The sequence below is a fragment of the Sphaeramia orbicularis genome, chromosome 7 (genome assembly GCF_902148855.1).
Source record: "Sphaeramia orbicularis chromosome 7, fSphaOr1.1, whole genome shotgun sequence".
In the NCBI taxonomy this organism is placed as follows: domain Eukaryota; kingdom Metazoa; phylum Chordata; class Actinopteri; order Kurtiformes; family Apogonidae; genus Sphaeramia; species Sphaeramia orbicularis.
The window spans coordinates 30,072,374-30,092,792 of NC_043963.1; the positions used below are offsets into that span (position 1 = coordinate 30,072,374).

A 20,419-nucleotide genomic window follows, 5' to 3' on the forward strand; every position below is an offset into this window, starting at 1 on the left:
AGCTCGCAGAAATTTTCTATCCAGTAGTTTTGCAGTGATACAAAAGAAGAGTCAAAATTTACAGATGGCTGGGTATCAAAACATTAATGCTTGTCTCAGTAGCACTGAGCATTAGAAGCTGTCAAACACTGAAAGCTGGTCATGAATATGTATGTATTTGTCATCTTGGTAAAATGTTGCCTAAAATTACAACATGTTCATGACTTTCATGACTGTATAATATTGAACAATAGAGAACTTATTATGCGATATGAAAACAGAACTATTGCAAACACTTAAAAAAAAAAAAAAGAATGTTTTTTCTCTTGATTTTAATACCCCAGAATTAAACATGCCAAACAATACCCAGCTCTCCATCTACACTGGAGTCTTCTAGCCTATTTTTTTTTTTTTTTTTGTAAATAAGTAAAGCAGGTTCCTCGCTGGGATTATTTGAAAGGAGGGATGATGGACTGAACCATTAAAGGGAGAGAAGACAGAGGACAGAGGGAGAGAGAGGCCAGACACACAATACTGCTGCTGCCCAACACAACAGGCCATTCTTTCAGCTCGCGCCACAACACTCCTCACAGCTGAGTCCCAGCCGCTATTCTCCTGCTGTTCCCCCTGCTCCCTCCCCATTGCTCCTTTTTCAATATGGGGGTGAAGAATGAGGGAGGGGGGCCAAACTGAATTGTGGGTAAGCACATACAATTTTAAGCATCATTACCTAGAAATGTCATAAAATATACACCAAAGGCAAGAGAGCTGTTGTTTTTCTTTCACCTATTCAGATTCACAGTTTACTGGAAATTGAGATGAAAGCAGGGGAAGAAGCTTTAAACCTCCCTTTAAAGAGTAAAGATGAGGAGAGAGAGCTACTGCACAAGGACTCAGGAAGGTAAGATGAAGGGAAAAAGGAGGTACACAGAAAGGATGAGGGAGAAGATGTGTCTGTGTGAGCCAATGGCAGGCACAGGGAATAATGTCCTCTAACAGCAGGCGAGTGTGTCAACAGATCAGTGTTTAAATGCAGCCCCTAACCAAACACCATCTCAGACAGACAAACATGCATATGCGCACACACTGATCCGCCATCATCACAGACACACGGCACAACTCATCACTGCTCATCAACATCACACCACAAATCTGCAAAGGCACTGATTCCCACAGCCTCTCATCTTAGTGCACAGAAAAAAAAAAAAAAAAGAAAATCACCTGCCTCGGTATTTCTGTCTCTGTGTGTATCCGTCTTTACTCCCCACCCACATCTCTTCCAATCTAATCCCGGAAGCCAGGGCATCACTCCCAAGAGAAGAAGTAAATGTCACAGAATTACCTCTATACTGCTGCTGCTTTCCTCTCTGCACGTTATTCCACAGGAATATTCAAAAAGATAAATCCAAACAGGCTGAATTCTGCCCTCCCTGCTCCTTCCAAACCATCCATGGATCATCCAGTTGTCTGTGAGCAGTGCTAGCTCCCAGCTTGCAAGCTCATTCAGGCAGGCAGCTAGTAGGCAGCTGCCGTTTTTCTTCAAAGCTCCACAAGCAGAGCAAATTATGGGTCCAGCCCAGCTTAGAGGCTAAGCCAATGTGAGCTATTCACACTCCAGTTCCTGTCTGAGGCCAATGGCTGCAGCCCCACAGCCCCCCGCATGCTCCCGCCCACTGCCTCCCTCCCTCTTGCTCTCTCCCTTCTCTGTCTTTCTCCTTTTCCCTTCTCCCTCTCCTGCTATCTTAGCCATAAATATAGACTCTTGACATTACCTAACACATGGTCCCTTCTGATAAACAGACGGCTTCATGCAGGTCTCATGATGGAGAAAACCTCTCTAGGAGTGAATGCTGGATTAAGGTAGGGTGCTGAGGTCAGAAGGAGAAGGGTGAAGGGGTACAATGACAGCTCAAAAAGACGCCGTTGGTAATAATGAGACAGCAAATAGAGAACAGAGTTAGTTGCAGGTTGGATTTGGTTTACTGTGCTTTAACTGTGCTGGCATGGAGAGACTTGGCTTGATTAGGGCATTGGGAGATTAAGTGTCCAATGGCGGACCAAAGGAAAGCTTCACCTGGCAGCGCAGGCCTGTACCTGCATGGACATGGACTACTGCCCAGGCAACCTGACCATAAAACCCAGAAGCAGCCCTGAGGGAAGAGGACTGCAGCTTTCTGTTTGGATTCACACAATCCCAATCTCAGCCCTTATTCATGCCCTTACTCAACCAAACATGAAAGTAGTGTAAATTCTAAAGATTCAGGGAAGGTCTGTTTATAGATTAAATAATATTCACTGTTATTCCATTTGTGTACAATCACCTGAAAACACTACTGTATACTGTCTTCATGACCTTATATCTATATAAACAGCCGGTCCTGTTGTGTGTAGTCCACCATGTTGCACTGCCGTGTTTCTACAGCAGCCCATAATAGATAAACACAGGCTTTAGCTTATTCTAGGAAGTTAGTGAAGGGAGGGGTATTCACCTGGTTCCTAGGTGTCAATAAATCCTAAAAAACACAGCTAACACAGTAGGAAAGCATCTACATCGATCCCATGTTACTTTGAGATTTCTGCCCCAATTACTGGTACCTTTTTAATGGAAATGTTTGATGACCTCCATCTGCTCATTTTTGGTGTATTAAAATGTTATTATGAATACCTTATTTAGTTCTTTAAAAGATATCTTTTTGTAAATGATGTGAAGGTGAGATAACAACTCCATAGTAAGTGTTCATAGTAATAGGAGGAGCTCAGATGTGTAAACATGCAGCATATTTAGAATATCTGTAAACAGTATGTGAGAAAGAAAAAAAAAAAAAAAATCTCAGTGTGTATTTTTCCAGCAGCACATTCATCTACACTTAATACACTGACCAAGTCTTTCTCTTTCATTCATTCAGCATTTGCTACTTAGTTTCTTCACAACTCATTATATAAAGACAAAAATGTAAGAATTGCTAGCTTCCTTTGAGAAAGACTGGAAAAATTACAACAGCATGGCGATATATTGGCTCAAGAAATTGTAAAATCTTTCATTCACAAAAATATAATACTTAACAATATATATTTCAACAAATTACTTGCACTGACAGCCTATGTAGGGCATGTAAAACCTAGATTTCTGATAGTTGTCTTATCATCAAATAAAACCCTGAATATTCTCGTCCACTAAAGTATGTGCACACAAGTTAAGTTCAGTCACAAACATATCTGATTTTTATAACTCTGGCAACATTACACCCACTTGCTTGGAGGCATCAAGGCCAGTAAACACTTGGCCTCCACAGTACATCCAAATCATCACAAGACACTCACACACACAGGCCCAGTTCATGATCATAACAGTGAATCCTTGTTTGCTCAGTGAATTAGCACAGTTCATTTCCTTGACCTTAAAGACAGGGCTATCATCATTAGAAACACATAGCCAGCTGTTTCTCAAAAGTCTTTTTTGTTTTATGCAGATAAAGAGATTCCTGGTTTGGCCAAAAGACTGCAGTCTCACCAGGCCCACAGAGGAAACTCGAGAAAAGCATTTCTGCAATTTTGGGATGTAAAACTGAATCATTAATCAGAGGCTGATCACTGTAAACTGACTCCGGGGTGATCCTGTCAACTGACTTTTACATCTGTACAATTCATAAGATTACAGGAGGATTGTTTTCCTTAGTGCGAAGACATGGATGCTGATTATAAAGAACAATTTTAATGTGAGGTATTATTTATAGTCATCATTACAAAGACTCCACATAAGAATTGATCAAGTTAAACTAAGACTGTGCTCTGGGTACAGGCTGTTCTACACTCCAGGTGCAGCATCAGAAACCAGTGTAGTGTTGTAATGTTTTTTTTCTTTTTTCTGTATAATCTATCATTACAGGAGATTTTCAATAACAAAAACACCAGAAACCACAACCTCCAGTGACACTTTCCACCTACATGCCAGTCACACAAGAAGGACGATCTGCAATCCCTTTAGTTTATGTTTAGCATACAAGTTATTTTTATAGTAAAAAAAAAAAAAAAAATCATTAACATAGCATTAAATTATGTTAAATTTGGCAGTGAACATGACCACACATGTACTGGATGTAAACTTTGCACATTCATAGTCCATGTAAACACACACAGCCTGCACCTGTCCTCATGCATAATTACTATGCAAAAACACATATTTGCCCAGCTCATTCAATAAGCTTCGAAGCTGTCCTTTTCTCATTCCATGTCATTTCCAGAGCGAATCGAGTGTTACCACAGCAGATATTTGGTCGCATAAACAAAATATTAACTGTTCGTATGTGAAAAGCAGGCAAACAGAAGCTGGGGCCCACTCATCCGTTACTAGAATGAATGGCCATCATTAGCATGAGGCTCCCCGGCAGCACCCTGCAATGCAGCGACACACACAATGGCGAGTGCCACGCTTCCCCCTGCCGTTCCCCCAGAGAAGCCCTTTTGTTTGAGCAGCATCTGGACCTGACCTCCATGCAATCGAGGGAGATGACCCCCCTCTCTGCTCCCTTTCAGCTCCTCATCTCTTTTCCTCTCCTTCTCCTCTTCTCTCGTATCCTAACCTCCTCTTAAAAACCTGCTCTGCCTCTACAGCAAACCCCCCCCCTTCCCCATCCTCTCCTCTCCTATACCCTGTCCGTTCTTCACACACAGATACCCTCCTCCCTCCCTCTTTTAGCTAAGGAGAGCAGCCATCTCTAGCTTCTTGAAAAGAAGGTCTGTGTACTAGTGGGCCTTACACAAAGCCTGCAGGGTGAATTAGAAAACCAAAGAGGAAAAAGCACCAGGGCTACTGGCCATCTGTCCCTCTGGGTTGGACGTGCTTGCTCCAAGTGTGCCTGCCCCCCTCTTCCCTCACATAATTCCCACCCCTACCCCCACCTTCCCTGATTCCCTTAGCCTATATACACAGCATCAACCACACACACATACTCTCTGCCATGCATACATCACAGGGTTTGCCGAACGGATGGAGGATGGCGAGAGTGGAAAAGCAAGAAGGAGGAGAATGAGGAGAGAATAAGGAGCTGCCACTTGCCTGGATGCAGAGCGAGCCCGGAGCCAGCAAATCAAGCCGTAATCCCTTTCTTTGTGTAAGCGGCAAACAGAGAAATTTGTCTCCAACAATGATTTCCCCAAGATCGGCAGTGGAGTGGAAAACAAGGAAGCGAGGGAGTGAAGGACAGCCAGGAGGGGAGGGAGAAAGAGAGAGAGAGAGGGAGAGAGACAGAAAGAGAGAGAGAGAGAGAGAAGGAGATGGAGGGAGAAGAGGGCGAGAGCAGCAGAGGTAGGGAGACAGTGGGAGCAGCTAGAATGTGACAGAGAAAGACAGAGGAAGGCAGCAGCCACCGCCGAGCCACAGGGACGCTGACACTCACTGGAGGATTTGAAGTGAAGAGAGGAGAACGACAGAGGGAGGGAGGGAGAGAGAGAGAGGGAGGGAGGGTGAGATCAGGTGGGGGAGGGAGGATTGGTTTGCTATGTGGCTCAAATGCTGGGATAACGCCGTGATAACCCTCATCCCCAAGCAGCAGCTGTAGATGTGAGAGGGAAATGAATCCCATGAGAGAGCGACTTCTCTATCAATTGTGACATTTGCTGCACATGATAACAATGGCCATCTGTAGGAGCAGGGGAAAAAAGGATGGAAGGAGGGACAACAGAGGGGGTGGTGGTGGTGGAGTTCACATGGTGGCAAGTGAGGTCTTCCTATAAGCACACATACACAACCCCAAATCAGAGAAAAAAAAACCCAAAACAACCCAGCCAGTGGCAAAAGGCACCTGTTCGAGTCAAACACACAGAGAGAGAGGGAGCAACACATGTGCACAGAAGAGGGGGAGGTGATATTTGAGATGGACAGACAAAGGAAACTGAGGGCTGAGAAGTGTGGCTTTTATTTGACTGCTTTTGTCCTACTGCCTTGTCACGCCAAGAAAATATTTGCATGTGTGTGTGAGAAAGAAAGAAACAATAAACAGGAGGTAGTAACGATAGTAGGTCACGAGACAGGAAGAGAGAGGAGGTGTCAATAGTATAAACATTTAAGCGTTAGACTGACCAGCAGTGTGTTGCGACCTGTAAAAATAATAATTTGTTGCCTTAAACAGAGAAAAACATCATATATAGCTCCTCGTTAAACTTCAACTACATACAGAGTTCTCAATGATTCATCACGACAAGTAATGAAGCACTGTTACTTCATGAGGCCTTTAATTTAAGATGAGAAAGCCGAGTTTTTGTAATAAATAAATCATCAGGAGCAAGTTCTCTATATGTATTCAGGCTATTTTAGTAGGAGAGGGTATAATAAAGGCTGCCAGAGGTTTATTACCATGAAATTGTAAAACAGCGCTGAGGCCACCAGGGATGATGCCTGTTTTGTCCTGTTGTTAACCCCAAGCACTACTTTATCTGTAAAAAGTGTGAGAAAACATCTGTATTTTTAAAAATATACATATATAATTATCCCAAACTAACAATTACTGCTTAGTCTCAGCATGGACACTCACTCAGGTGTGAAAAGACAGTGGGCAGGGTAACTATATTCTGTTTATTCTTCATACACCTACATGCTGGCAACACAGGTAACTGATTTTGACTTTGCAACCACGCACTAAATAATACTGAAGAAATATGTAGACTAACCTCACCAGAAGAAAGCTATAATGCTGGGTGGCTGTTTAAAGGGGTTAAAAATGTGGAGTATTGTCATTTTTCTGGAAAAAACTCCATAGTTATGACCTTTTCCTAATATTGATATGTTGTTTTTGTGCCTAAGATAACCAAAAATAGGATTGTCACAGTCTATATCAGGGGTGTCAAACTCATTTTAGTTCAGGGGCCACATTCAGCTGAATTTGATCTGAAATGGGCCAGACCAGTGAAATAATAATATATAAATAATGTCAACACCAAACTTTTCTCTGTTTAAGAGTGAAAAAAGTAAATTTACATTAGGAAAAGGTTTACATCTACAAACTATCCTTTCAAACAATATGAATAACATGAACAAACTGACAAAATAAGTGCAATTTTAACAATATTATGCCTCAGTTTATCATTTACACATGTACATTATAACTTAAAGATCACAGTGGATCTACAAATACACAAAACATTTTGTAACAGGCAGAATATTGTTAAAATTGTACTTATTTCTCTTAAGACATTTCAGGTCGTTCATATTTGTTCAGGTTATTCACATTTTTTGCGAAATTATACTTTGTTTTAGTGTAAATACATGAAAATATTTACATTTACAAAGAGAAAAATTTAGAGTTGTCATTATTTATATGTTATGGTGATAGTATTTTACCGATTTGACCCACTTGAGACTGAATTGGTCTGAATGTGGAATCTGACCTAAAAGGATTGTTAATATCTTAGTGTAATTTTTGCTTTTCACAAATTCATCCCAAGGGCTGGACTGGACCCTTTGGCGGGCCAGATTTTGCCCCCAGGCCGCATGTTTGGCACCTGTGGTCTATATGTTACAGTTATGTTGTAGATTTGGACTTTTTCAGTGGTAGTTTTTGTGCTGCTGTTATCTTCCACCATTTAAGTAATTTCTTCTGCTGCCTGTAGGGGTGGTACTCATCTCAAATCAGAAAATCTCCAAATACTCAATCTGGAATGTTGCATCCAGTGGCAATTTATATATTCTTCTGTTTAAATACGGCATATTTAACTTGGCATTTTTAGTCTCAGGATCGCATTTGACTTCGATCTTCAAGCCTTAAAGCCGTTCATAAATGCATATTCAGTTCATTTACTTTCAGACGTACGTTAACCACCTACAGTGTCTCACTGAAGTTGGAAATTATTACTTGCAGATCAGCTTCACGTTATTGCAATGAAGAAAGTAAAGCAAAGACATCCACAGGTCATTTGGACAGTGTAATAAAATAATGTAATCTAAAACCACTGTTCAAAAACACTTTTTATTATGTCTACGATCCCAGTCTCTTCAGATATGTAGACTGTCAGCAACCTTAACATGAGTCACACTGAAGCCTTTACATTTTCTCACTTTAAACCAGGTCACTATGATAAAGTTTCCATATTTTAATACAGGTATTGGTGTTTATGTGCACAAAATACTCCTTTTTTTTATTGTATACTGTGTTTTTACACATCTTATTTATGACATACATAGTCTTGATGTACATATTCTTTCGTGGTTTTATATTTTTTACCTAGCCATGAACTCTCAGTAAGCAGAATTACATTATATGCACATCATGACAATAAACATTCTTGAATCTGGCATCTTTTTCTGCCTGTATTTTGAAAAAGACAAAATTCCTAATAAGCCATTTACATGACTAACAATAATGAATATTCCACTAATATTCCTGCTCACATTTGGCCTCTCATACACCTTTAAAACAATATTTTTCAAATAGTTTTCCCCTGATGGCAGATGTTTCACTGTTTTAACTCAAGCTCCCTCTTTAGCTGCTTCAAACCCTCTCTAGATAAAATAAGCTTTCTGATATTTGCTCATATTTGTAAACCTGTTGATATGCTCTGTCATAATGTTTAGTAGGTGTGTTCCTCCTTCCAAACTGAAATGGGTGCTTCTATGAAACTGGGTTCATTTTAGTACCTGGCACTTTGCCAGCTTGTTAAACCCAATAATAAAAGAGACATCCAGACATATTTCCCCCCCAGGATATGCCTAATGATGACCTCAGATAAATGCAAAAAAAATTATACTAAATCCCAAATTAATGAGTTTTTAATAAAATATTGGGGCCAAAAATAGGACCAAAATTGGGACAGGAAAAACTACCAAGGTGTCAGTGCATTTTATCTGGAAAACACGGCTCGAAATGGTCTAATATACAGTTATAAATAAAGACACTGTGTTAAATTTGTCAATCCTAGTGGTTTTTCTAATCCAGGCAGGTTTTTCATGAATCTCAGTCTAATTCCAGGTTTCATGTATAATCCATTGTGTCCACTGTCATTACATGCAGAACCTGCCCATTTAAACACAAATAAATCGCGAGTGATTTTGCAACAGTGGTCATTTTTGTGAAACACTCTCCCTTGCATAATTAGTTTGATTCCCAAAATGTACCTGTGAGGGAATAAAAAGATATTCAAAAAATAGTAGCGTGTAATTTTTGTGTCCTTTTTACCATGTTACACACAGATTTTTGTACAAAAATAATATAAAAATGTGTTTTATGGGAAAATACTTTCTCTTTTATCTCAGTAAATATTTATTTTTAAAATAGACTCAGAGTGCTTCCAAACTTGCTCCATAACATTAGTCTACATCTAGTTTGAATTTTTAGCCCCTCTGTCCTGTTTTTAGGGACCAGTTTAATAGAAGCACCCAATGTAAATTTTTCTCCAGAGCATTCATCTCTACTAGCGAGGAACTTTGACTTTACTCCACCTTAAGGTAAATAAGCAGTGCTACATACATTTTCCAAATGACTTGTACACAAGTGTAAGGAACCCCCATAAAACTGGAATAATATGCACATATCCCATGTGCTCCATTTGTTAAAAGGCTTAATTCTGAGTTTCTAAATAGAATTTGCTCAAATTTCATAACATTGTCATATTCAGAATATAAGTGTACATGCAAAGATGCTCGCTGTTATGTTGGTTATCCCCTAAAGTTAGTGAAAGTAACAGATGTGCTTTTATTTAAAGGATCACCTTATTATTGTTAAAGACAACAAAGTGTTTTCACTGACTCCACAAACAGAAATTTTATACACCTATATATTGTGTTTTTATTGCAGGTTTTTGTTAAGTTTAATGTCAACCTCTTCGTTCTTTTACGTGTTAAGGCTTTTTCATCATCCTGTGATCTTTGCGAGAGCCCAACATGTTCATCACATAATCAGGCAGGAATCTATTTTCAATATATCAGAACATCATAATCCCGGGCCGGCCACCGGGGGAGGCTCAGAGAGACGGATTTACCAGTCACATGGCAGAGCGCAAGAGAAGGACAGACAGCCAGAGTGAGAGACAGAGTGAAAAAGTGAAGAACAAGAGAAAAGGGAAATCTGAGAATGAAAATACACTAATCCAATCTAGAAGCCAAATTTTATTACAAAGCACTGCCATGCAAAGCTGCACTCAAACAGATGCAAATGAAGTTAAACAAACAGCCAACCACTTGTGCATAAAACCCAGAGGACGTGGTTCTGTCGACGGACTATGATCCCTGTCATTGCTGATGAAGTAGTGTTTATGAATTTGTGTTATGATCAAAATAATTCTCAAGGGGGGAAACATGAAACTCACGAATCAATATATACATTACTGATGTGTTGAATGGCTTTAACCCTTTATCGAGCAAGTGACTATTTTTGGTTATTTCCACACACATTACAAGACAGTGACAGCAACAGTTCCAGTGAGGACAGTGAGTCAACAATCTCAGGTCCAATGTGGTCTACAGGGTCTGTAAGGTCCACCTCTGCATGAACAGTGAGTGGACCTGCTTTGTTAGGTACCATGAAGTAATGGTACTAATGTAAGGAATGATGTTCAAAGGGATAATGTGGATGTGGACAGGTGTCTGGATCAGCACTTATATTGTTGTAATGTTCTAAAAGTGCTATTCTAATGTTCTAATACATGTACACACAAATATGGTAACTTTATGGACCTTGATTTTCTACATGACAATAAAATATTTTGAAAAAGCCTTGTTAGGTCCTCCAATAACACACTAAGGTTGAAAGGTTGAGTATTTCTATGAGTGCCCTTTAAGTAGTTAACACTTAATCCTTGTCATCAGCACAACTTGAGCAAAGAAATTAAAGCAGAAACATGACATGAGTACAGTATGAAAATTAAATGAGTTGAAGCGGACAGTATAAGCCGACCACAGGTCCAACTGTTTCTGATGTAACACAGCACAGCTGTGGAGTCTGGCACAGTGCTGGATGTTTGACTTGAGCCACATTTTGTATATTTCAGAGCCGTGTGTGCTGTAAAAATGGTACTGGGGTGTAGTCAAGACAAACACAAACCAGAGCTACTGTTTAGAAAAGGGGATGTATGTGCGTTTCTTTGAGGATTTCCAAAAATGAAGAAAACAACACAAGATGAAAAGAAAAGATGCATGGGTGAATAAGAAAGAAGACTGAGGGTTAAAGGAGATGAAACAAATAAGAATGAAGCTAGAAGGAAGTGGGTCATGAGGCAAAGGATGAGAAAATGATGCTAATGTCTGGTTAAAGACACAATTCTTCAGCCAGATGTCCTGATTTTCCTAAGCCTTTGTTAGCGTCCATGATCATATTATAGCCATTGTTAATTTCTTTACTCACAAGGCACAGCATGGCGATACAGATTGGCTCTGATGATCTTCTGCAGCTCATGGTCTGCGGAAGACTTCTGAAACCTCAGGCTCAGGTAGTGCTTCAGGTCCTTGTTGAGCTTGTGACCTGGAAACAGCAGACAGACAACACTGGTTCAAATAAACAGATCTCAAAGTCACAAAAAGCCTGCCATGTCTTATTTGAACCAAATCAGGGGCATGAAAGGCCGTGACATTTGCTCTGCTGAAATGCTCCTGGATACAACAGAAGCTCATGAATATCCTTGTTTACCTTTTTTAGAACATTAAAAACTGGTATTTTAGTAAATAAATACTTTTACTTGAGTTTGTATTGCCACATGAATAGAAAAGTACATTGAATTGCATTTATACTCTTGTAAGTTTCTTCTCTTTTAAGAGGATATGATGCAAAATTTCAGCATCACTTAGCTCAGACATGTAAGAGAAAGACAAATATGATGCTATTTGCTTGTGTGTTACTGAATTTACAGTGTAATATGTTGTATAAAAAGCTCAGCAGCAAGGAAGAGAGTGACAATATGGTTAATTTAGAAATTAGACTGAGGAAGGTTGAAGGTAATTAATGAAAAAGTTCAGTGATTGGCTGAAAATCTTATACTTAGTCAGCGTCTATCCAATCAGAGGAGCTGATGCTGCTGGCTGAGTTTGAACAAAGCATCGGTGCTCACAATGGGGCCAGATGGTCAGAGCTCGCTCTCACGCCAGGGTCTCATTTAGGACCATTTAATGATCTCCAAATATATCATCCATGTCTGGGAGAGCTGGCAAGCACTTCTTGGGGGAGGTGCCATGGCCTCCTGTCGGCCCCCGATCACAGCAGAAGATTTTCTTCTGGCTCCAGGCTTTGGGATAGTAGGGTCAGTGTGCTGACTAGGCAGGTGTAATGACAATAATAACATGATTCATAACACTCAATCCTGAACTTTTAAGATTGCCACAGATGTATTATATGTCATTTCTAACAACATGAAAAGATGCAGTGATGTATTGTGGAATCATGGGAGTTTTTTTTTTTTTTTTCTGCTAATGAAATTTGATGTGACTCAGGCAGAAATCACATTTATAAAAAAGGTAATGTAACTGCATAAGTAGAGGAAATGTACTAGTGTTTTATTCACATTACAATTAATGACATATTTATGACATTTCATTCAATTAAATAACAGCAAATAATGTTAATTTATCTAATGTTAACTGCTAACTTACCATTCAACTTATCTACGAGTAAATCCACTATTAAGACTATGATACTGTATATATTAGCTTTGTGGTTTACCTTAGCTGCTGGTTGTACATTGTAGTGACCCAAACTTATACTGAAATGTATTAATAAATAGGCTCACTACTGGATTCCAGGGTCGCATGACAAAAAAATTCAGCGTAGCCAAAAAACTTATCATATAAACTCCTGCAGTGGATATGAAGCCGATTAGAGCAACCAATGAAAACAGGTTATTGCATTAAATAAAATGATGGATTTGCATGAGTTTGACCCTGTTTAGAAAGACTCATTATAAAGAAGTCTGTAAAATGCACAAAAAGTCACCACCTGGATTTAACAAAGCAAATATGTAAGATCCTTCCATTGAATAATTACTGCAATGATTAACGCATAAAGACCCAGTGCTACTGTTATGTCAGTTCCCACATGTATTTTTCTCTCTATTTTAACCTTTCTTAAGCAATTTATCACCATTTGTTCTGATATTGTCCTCTGTATTTTGCTTATTTTTCAGTGAAAATCTGGTATTTTAATATATTTAATTCACTGATCATGTAGATGATCATAAAAAGCTCAAATTAAAGTTGAGAGTTATTATATAGTTATATATACAGGTGTTATATATACAGGTATATACAGTTTTCTGTTATTATATAACAGAAAACTGAAGAAAAAGTGACTTTTTCAGCAAAATATATTATTAACTGAACATAAAGCAAGTGTCTCCATCCACTGTCATTGATCCAGCTCCATGGATTTTACTGGTGAATCAATGTTGTAGAAGATGACGGTGTTTCCATGGTAACTACAGAGCCTCTGAACATCCAAATGGGTCATATCTGATGACCATGAAAAGATGACAAACTGCATTTTACACCAGTTATTTACATGTATTGATAGGATTAGTGGATCAACAGGTATTTAACAGTTTAGATCAGGAGATGCTTTTGGTCGTCGGCAGCTGTTTGGGTCTTTATGGGTTAATATCTTTCAGCTGCAACAAGTGCTTTGTCCCTAATGGATGCAGTGAGTAGATTCTCTTTTCTCAGCAATCATCAGTTTGATATAGAGCATAAACATTGGACTGTGTTTCAGTGGAAGAAGGTCATGTGGTCTGATGAGTCCAGACTGACCCTGTTCCAGAGTGATGGATGCATGAAGGTGAGAAGAGAGGTGGATGAAGTGATTACCCATCATGCCTAGCGCCTACAGTACATGCCTGTGGGGGCAGTGTTATGATCTGGGGTTGATTCAGTTGGTCAGGTCTAGGTTCAGGTCTAGGTTCATCAATGTACTGAATGATGAGGTGTACATCAGTGGATTTTTGTCTCCTCTGATTGCATATTACAAAATGATTAGCCACCAGACCTGAATCCTGTTGAGAATTTTTGGGAATTTTATACACGATAATCCAACTCACACAATATCAACACAAGATCTTGGTGAAAAATTAAAGCAACTGAAGCACATCTTTGTTTTGACATTGCATAAGGATTACACGGCAAAAATCATGTTACAAGAATGCATCCAAAAATCAAAGTCTAACGAAATATTGTGTGTGTGATGTATATATAGCATCTATATTCATTCAGCAGATAGAATATGTAGGTCAAGCGTTTTTTGTTTGTTTTGTTTTAAGAAATTGTACAAATTATAGCCTTAAATTTGGATTTAATTCAAGATTCAAGGATTTTTATTATCATAACAGCACACATTTACACATGAGCTGGCACAAAATTTGTGTATTCGAGGTCCCAGATTTTAGCCCAATAAGGTCTATATATAAACAATATGTACATACTTTTTGTATAATAATAAAAATAAGACAAAGAAAAAGAAAAGACCTATGTATAAAAACAGTTGTGCATGTGCAAAAATGCAAGGGGAGGACCTTAACAAGAGGTTCTCTTAATATTCTTAGTGACACTGGACTATATTTGCCAAGTCAAATATAATAAAGCAGAGAAATGCTTAAAACCACCACTTAGATGTTGATGTTTACTGTGTTGACAAGTTGAAAATTGGTACTTGGATAACTCTGATATGATGAATGTGACATTGGGAGCCTAAGAGAAAGCTCTGTCGAGACGCCCAGTTTAGGCAAAAGGACAGACTCGTCAGGAGCATCAGTGTATCAGCTGAGAGTGAAGATGTTCTTAAAGCAGGCGAGCGCTGTCTCTGTCATCTGCCCTGAGGTGTGGCCCTGCAGTGACATCATCATCTGTCAGAGCAGCCCCCGCATCACATGGCCCGCCTCCCCCCGATGGACTTTACTATAAATACAACACTGGGGTTCATCAAGTAGCAATAAAAACACCAAATGGAAAATGGAATGGAATGGAATGTAAAACCTGCAAACATAATAATAATAATAATAATAATAATAATAATAATAATAATAATAGGGGTAATTTCGTGAAGAAATGAAGGAAATTTAGAAGCAACAACAAAAAAAGCTAATATTTTCCTGGTCTTAAAGCTCATTCTGGTTTGGGCCATTTTTTTATCCAGAGGTGGAAACACCGGTTGGCAGTCTTCTTTGCTGTATTTTTCCGTTCCTCAACACACACTCACACACATGCACATATACACAGCCCACTGTTCAGTGCAAGTAAAGCACAGTCAGGTAATTGTTACCTAGCAACCAGCCAGTGCTGACGACCATCATTACAGTCCCTGCTAGGCAAGCAGCAGTCAGATTGTAAAAAGGAAAAACAGATACAACTGCACACTTGAAAACACACACTCACACACAAGAACATGGGAGCATTTTCTCAATCGGTACATCCTCTGCTAACCACTCTCCATTCCTGTGGAGACTGGGTTTATTTTAATAGCATCTCATCAGAAATAAAATATGTTCAGTTCATGACACACACACACTGGCGTTCGCGGTCTGCCATTTCAGTTTTGCTGGCTCAGATGCTTTCTGTGAGATAAGGACCACTGTCAGGAACAACCCCCTCCTGCGGGTACGTTCAGCTAGCAGAGGGTGGCCCTCCCAGGTGTCATGCTCCATCAATGAGAAAGTCATTAAATATTCAATATTTATGAGGATTACACTCATGTGGATCAGAGATTACACTCACACCAACGTAGCATGTGTGTATGTGTTCACTGCATACTCTGTGTTCAGCTCCTCATCTGTTTTTCTTCTTCTTCTTTTTAACCAAAAATGCTGTTTCCCACAATACATTTTTTGGTTCTGTAGCTTTCTGAATGCTATCTTTGTTTCCAGCACCTTCATAAAGGATCTAAGGATGTAAAATTTAGCATAACAGCATAAAATGGTGGTAACAGTTTCACCACGTTTTCAGGACAGAAAATTAACCATTCTAGTTTTGTTGTATTCGGTTGTATACTCTTCAGTATAGAGCACAGCTATGGTATTTTAGACTGTGAGATATTTCAGTATTGTTCTGGGAGGCACCCCAGCAGCATTTTTCTCAAAACAAAGCTTTAAAATGTAAGCCAGTGTAGTGAGAAAAAAGACAGAAGATATTATCTCAGCTCAACAAACAGTACCAATCGTGAATTGTTCAATTCAGTCTGTCTAATGAACAGAGATCCTTGTATTGTACACAGTAGATATGATGTGTTGTAGCTGGGAGTGTGCTGGACATTCCCTTACAGTGTCTGCTAATCCACAGCTGCCTTTAATAAACCCATCTGGATTCTGCTGATACTTTGTCCTGTTGAAAAAATGGGCTAAGCCAGGTATAGACTTTAACAGGATAACTTTTTTGTGAAACATTAAGAAAAACAGTGCAAAACTATGAAAGAGAGAGTCCTTTATATTGTACAGATATCAGTCCATCCATGCAATATAAATGCACCAGTAGAACGTCTTATATCTATAACAAAAAAGAAAAAAAAATCCACCTTCATGTATAAACTGCCATTATATTCTGGTATGCTGTTCTGTGACTGTCTCTAAAAGAAAAGAAGAATTTTGAGCTATCAGTATCATAACAATAAAATCCCCTCGTCGGAGAAAATCTGATATTCTAGTTAAAGTATAACACTGAGGGAGGTTGCCTGTGCGCTGGAGAGGAGGCTGATTCATGGAGCTGGTTTGTGGAAGACTTTGTGTGACAGACATCAGTACATTTCAGCCCTGGATGAAGCAAAGAGAGATGTGAGGATGTAAGGCCCCTGTCCGCTGTCAGATAGAGAGAGCGATGGGTTTAACCCAAATAGGAGTGGATTATACACATCCTCCATGCCTCCAGTTAGCATTACATAACCTTAAATCTAGTTATGCACCCCTGTCTCATTTTAGGACAGGGTGGGTGCGGGGTGTATGATGCTCCCAAACATCCAAGGAGACAGTGAATCACATGTGCTTGAACATATTCTCATATAAATCTGGGTTCAAAGATGGCACACAAAGGAAACCAAATGTGGTTTTAGGTTGTTTTTAATAGGTTTGGATGGAATATAGAAAACTTTGTAGTATAACATTCAAGCCAGATAAGAAACATAAACATATGGCAGCGGCTGCTTAAAACATCAGCAGGAGACTGTGCCGAGCAGCTGCAGCCTAAGGTTTCACATAACACCTGTCATCACCACAAGTCACGGCTAAAACCTGTCAAATCTGTAAAAACAAACTGACTGAAAGACTGATGAAGTAGTAGCTGGGATGTTATTGTCTGAACATACAGGATCAGGGTTTAGAGAGTGTACATGAAATTGAGAATACATTCATAACAGTGTGTTTGTTGAGTGTTTCTGATGTGAGTGGAGCTCTGTTCAGGTGCTGATTTGGATTCATCTCCCGTCCTCCAGCTCAACACTGCCCTCTGTGTCTCTAAACCTAAACACTGAAAGTCTGCTTCACACAGTCCCGTTACCATAGCAACCCACAGGCAACCAGCGAATGAGATGAGCAGTGTGTGGTAATTATGGGCTGCTGCCCCCTAGTGGTGGATTACAAATTATGAGATTAGAGGGAAGCAATCTTCAAAGATGAGACTTCTAGGTCTTTGCTGCTACAGTTTGAGTTAATTTAAAGATATAAAATGATCTGTAACATCAGCTATGCTACACCAGAAACACAATTAATTAAAAGCTGCAAGGAAAGCTTATACCTTATACATACATATATTATCCAAGGTGCATAATTGAATGTGCTCACATACATTTTAACCGAGCTCCAAATGGTCTTATTAGTTGATATTACTGATAATTATTAACAGATCTGTTCTCTTTTGTCAGACCACACAATAAGATATGTCTAAACCACAGGTGTCAAACATGCGGCCCGGGGGCCAAAACAGGCCCACTAAAGGTTCCAATCCAGCCTGTGGGATGAATTTGCAAAGTGCAAGTTAGGGTATCAAACTCAAAAATAATATCATAATCTATAAATAATGACAACACCATTTTTCTTCTCTTTGATTTAGTTCAAAAAACATTAAATTATGAAAATGTTTACATTAACAAACTATCATTTAACAATAAAATGTGAATTACCTAAAATGTCTGAAGTAAATTCAGTGCCATTTTAACAATATTCTGCCTGTTACTAAATGTTTTGTGCCTTTGTAGATCGGACCTATAATGCATATGTATAAATGATGAATTGAGGCAGAATATTGATAAAATTGTAATCACATTTCTTAACAAATTTCTTTTTTTTAAGGTTATTCTCATCCTTTTTATTTGCATGGTTTGTAAATGTAAATATTGGCATAACTGAATGTTATTTTTTGCGCTAAAATTATTTGTAGTTGTCATTATTTATTGGTTATCATGCTATTATTTTACTGGTCCGGCCCACTTCAGATTAAATTGGGCTGAATGTGGCCCCCAGAAGAAAATGAGTTTGACACCCCTGGTCTAAACTGACCATAAAAAAAAGAAAATCTGCCAATAAACACTGTTCTGTGAGTTAATACTCTGAAATTACAGAGTGACTAATTACTGCAAACAAAATTCATATTATGAGATAAAGTGATGATTATACATGGGAAATGAAAGCTCTTTAACTTTGGTTTTAGCATTATTTACACAAAACAAATATACTATCAGAGAAAAGTCAACACCATAATTCCATCCAAGTCCCAGAGAAATCTGCTGCAAGAGATGTAAAAATCTCATATAACAACAAAGCGGGCTACCCAGACTCTGTAGGCCATGTTTGTCCGTGCATCAGTGGTTCATGTATGTTAAGAAGGGCAGTGGTCATGTGGGTGCAGTTTGCCTTTGTACTTTTGTTTCTCCCTCAGAAGGTGCCCCTTTGCAAGAAAATGTGTTAAATGATAGGAAAACTGTCCTCTACTTAAGATAGAAGGGAACAGACAATCTTGTAGTAACTGGACAACACACACACTGCCTAATGAAACACCACCTGTAGTGATGACAGGGAGGATTACGACGGAAAACAAGATGCCCTCCCAGGCCCGCTCCCCCACCAAAGATTCGAAGGACTAAGGTGACCCTGTCTAGGTGTTTGACACTGAAAGAGCAAGTGTCTTACCTATTTCATGCAAAGTGATTAAAAAAATATGTTGAAACTTTCCCTTAGGTAGCAGACAATTTATCCAGATGTGGTAAATATTAAGAACGGCTTAGCTCTACAGACCTGGAAGCATCTCAAAAACAGTGGGCAGCTGAGGATTTCACAAGCTTGGCTGTTATCACATTTTGATTAAGAAGGCTCCACTCTGTCTGCATTTTTCTATTTGGTGTGTAGCTCCACAGAAACTACAGACACAACGTTGTGGATCGTGGTTTTATTGCAATTAATCCCTTTTCTAAACCTTTACGTTTTGTTCTACATCTCTAAACCATCTCAGGCTGATAATGCAGAACTCGAGCTGAGCACAAAGAGACGGCATTTCCTCAGGAGGACAAATAATATTGTATTTCCTCTGGTCATTTCCAAATAATGGCCACAAAGTAGGAACTGGAAATGCTGGTTCTTAAACAGTAAATTCCATTGTTTCAGCAGCTTCCTGTGGGTCTCAGGACATCCCGTCAGTCAACACTGGACTCTCCAGTTACAGATGAGAGCATTTAACTCGGCATTATCCAGCAGCACGGTGGGGGGGGGGGGGAATATAGGGAGGGGTGCAATATACAAAAACTAATCAGATACTCAGTGATGGGCTTCAATCGTCTCTCGTGGTGTGATAAAGTGTCTTCAATCTCTATTACACACCCATTATCTTGGCTGAGAGAATTTGTGACAGCTGATACAGTAGACATGAAAATAATGATATTAAAACATGGACCTAACTTGTTTTATCACGTCAATTAAACACACTCACTCCATTTCTCAAAACCACAATGGAGCCAAATTAAAGCAGCAAGTTGAGTTTTTTTTTTTTTTTTTCCACACACATGTTCACTACAGACAGCTGATGGTATGTTATTGCCTTTCATGAGCCCTGCAATCAGTGTGGCAAGGGTGGAGAGGAAAAAACAACAATCCCATAGAGGTCCACTGTAAAGCTCTGGACCGGTCCTCTGCCTTCTCCTTCTATAATTACCTCCATAGGCAGCCACACCCAGAGCTGCTTCCATGTATTCCCACTTTGAAGATTTGCTCTTCAGGCAGGGGAACCAGACAGCACATAAGCCTCAAATCAGCCCGATGCACTTATATAACAAGACAAAGACTTAGATCAAATCTACCACGCTGAGTAATTCCACTATCTGGGTGAATATACTACGAGAAACATACTGTATATATGTTGTAAATCAATTCCGTAACCCTTGATCCCTTTCCCAGGATTTCAGTTCATGTTTCTATCAACATCTGCTTCTTAGGGTGAAGGGAATGTTGTTTTATTGTTAATATTGTCAGCGCTGAGTATGAACAGGTCTTATATGAAAAAGAACCGAGT

General features: G+C 39.2%; 1 protein-coding gene across 10 annotated transcripts in view; it reads right to left on the bottom strand.

Moving 5' to 3' along the window:
* The window catches only part of LOC115422234 (membrane-associated guanylate kinase, WW and PDZ domain-containing protein 1-like), a 106,468-nt gene that overhangs the window by 53,408 nt on the left and 32,641 nt on the right, over positions 1-20,419 (bottom strand). For all 10 annotated transcript variants that reach the window (XM_030138432.1, XM_030138431.1, XM_030138430.1 and 7 more), the window contains exon 2: positions 11,310-11,426. In XM_030138432.1, coding sequence (XP_029994292.1) covers positions 11,310-11,426 — 117 coding nt within the window. The remainder of the gene's footprint in view (positions 1-11,309; positions 11,427-20,419) is intronic.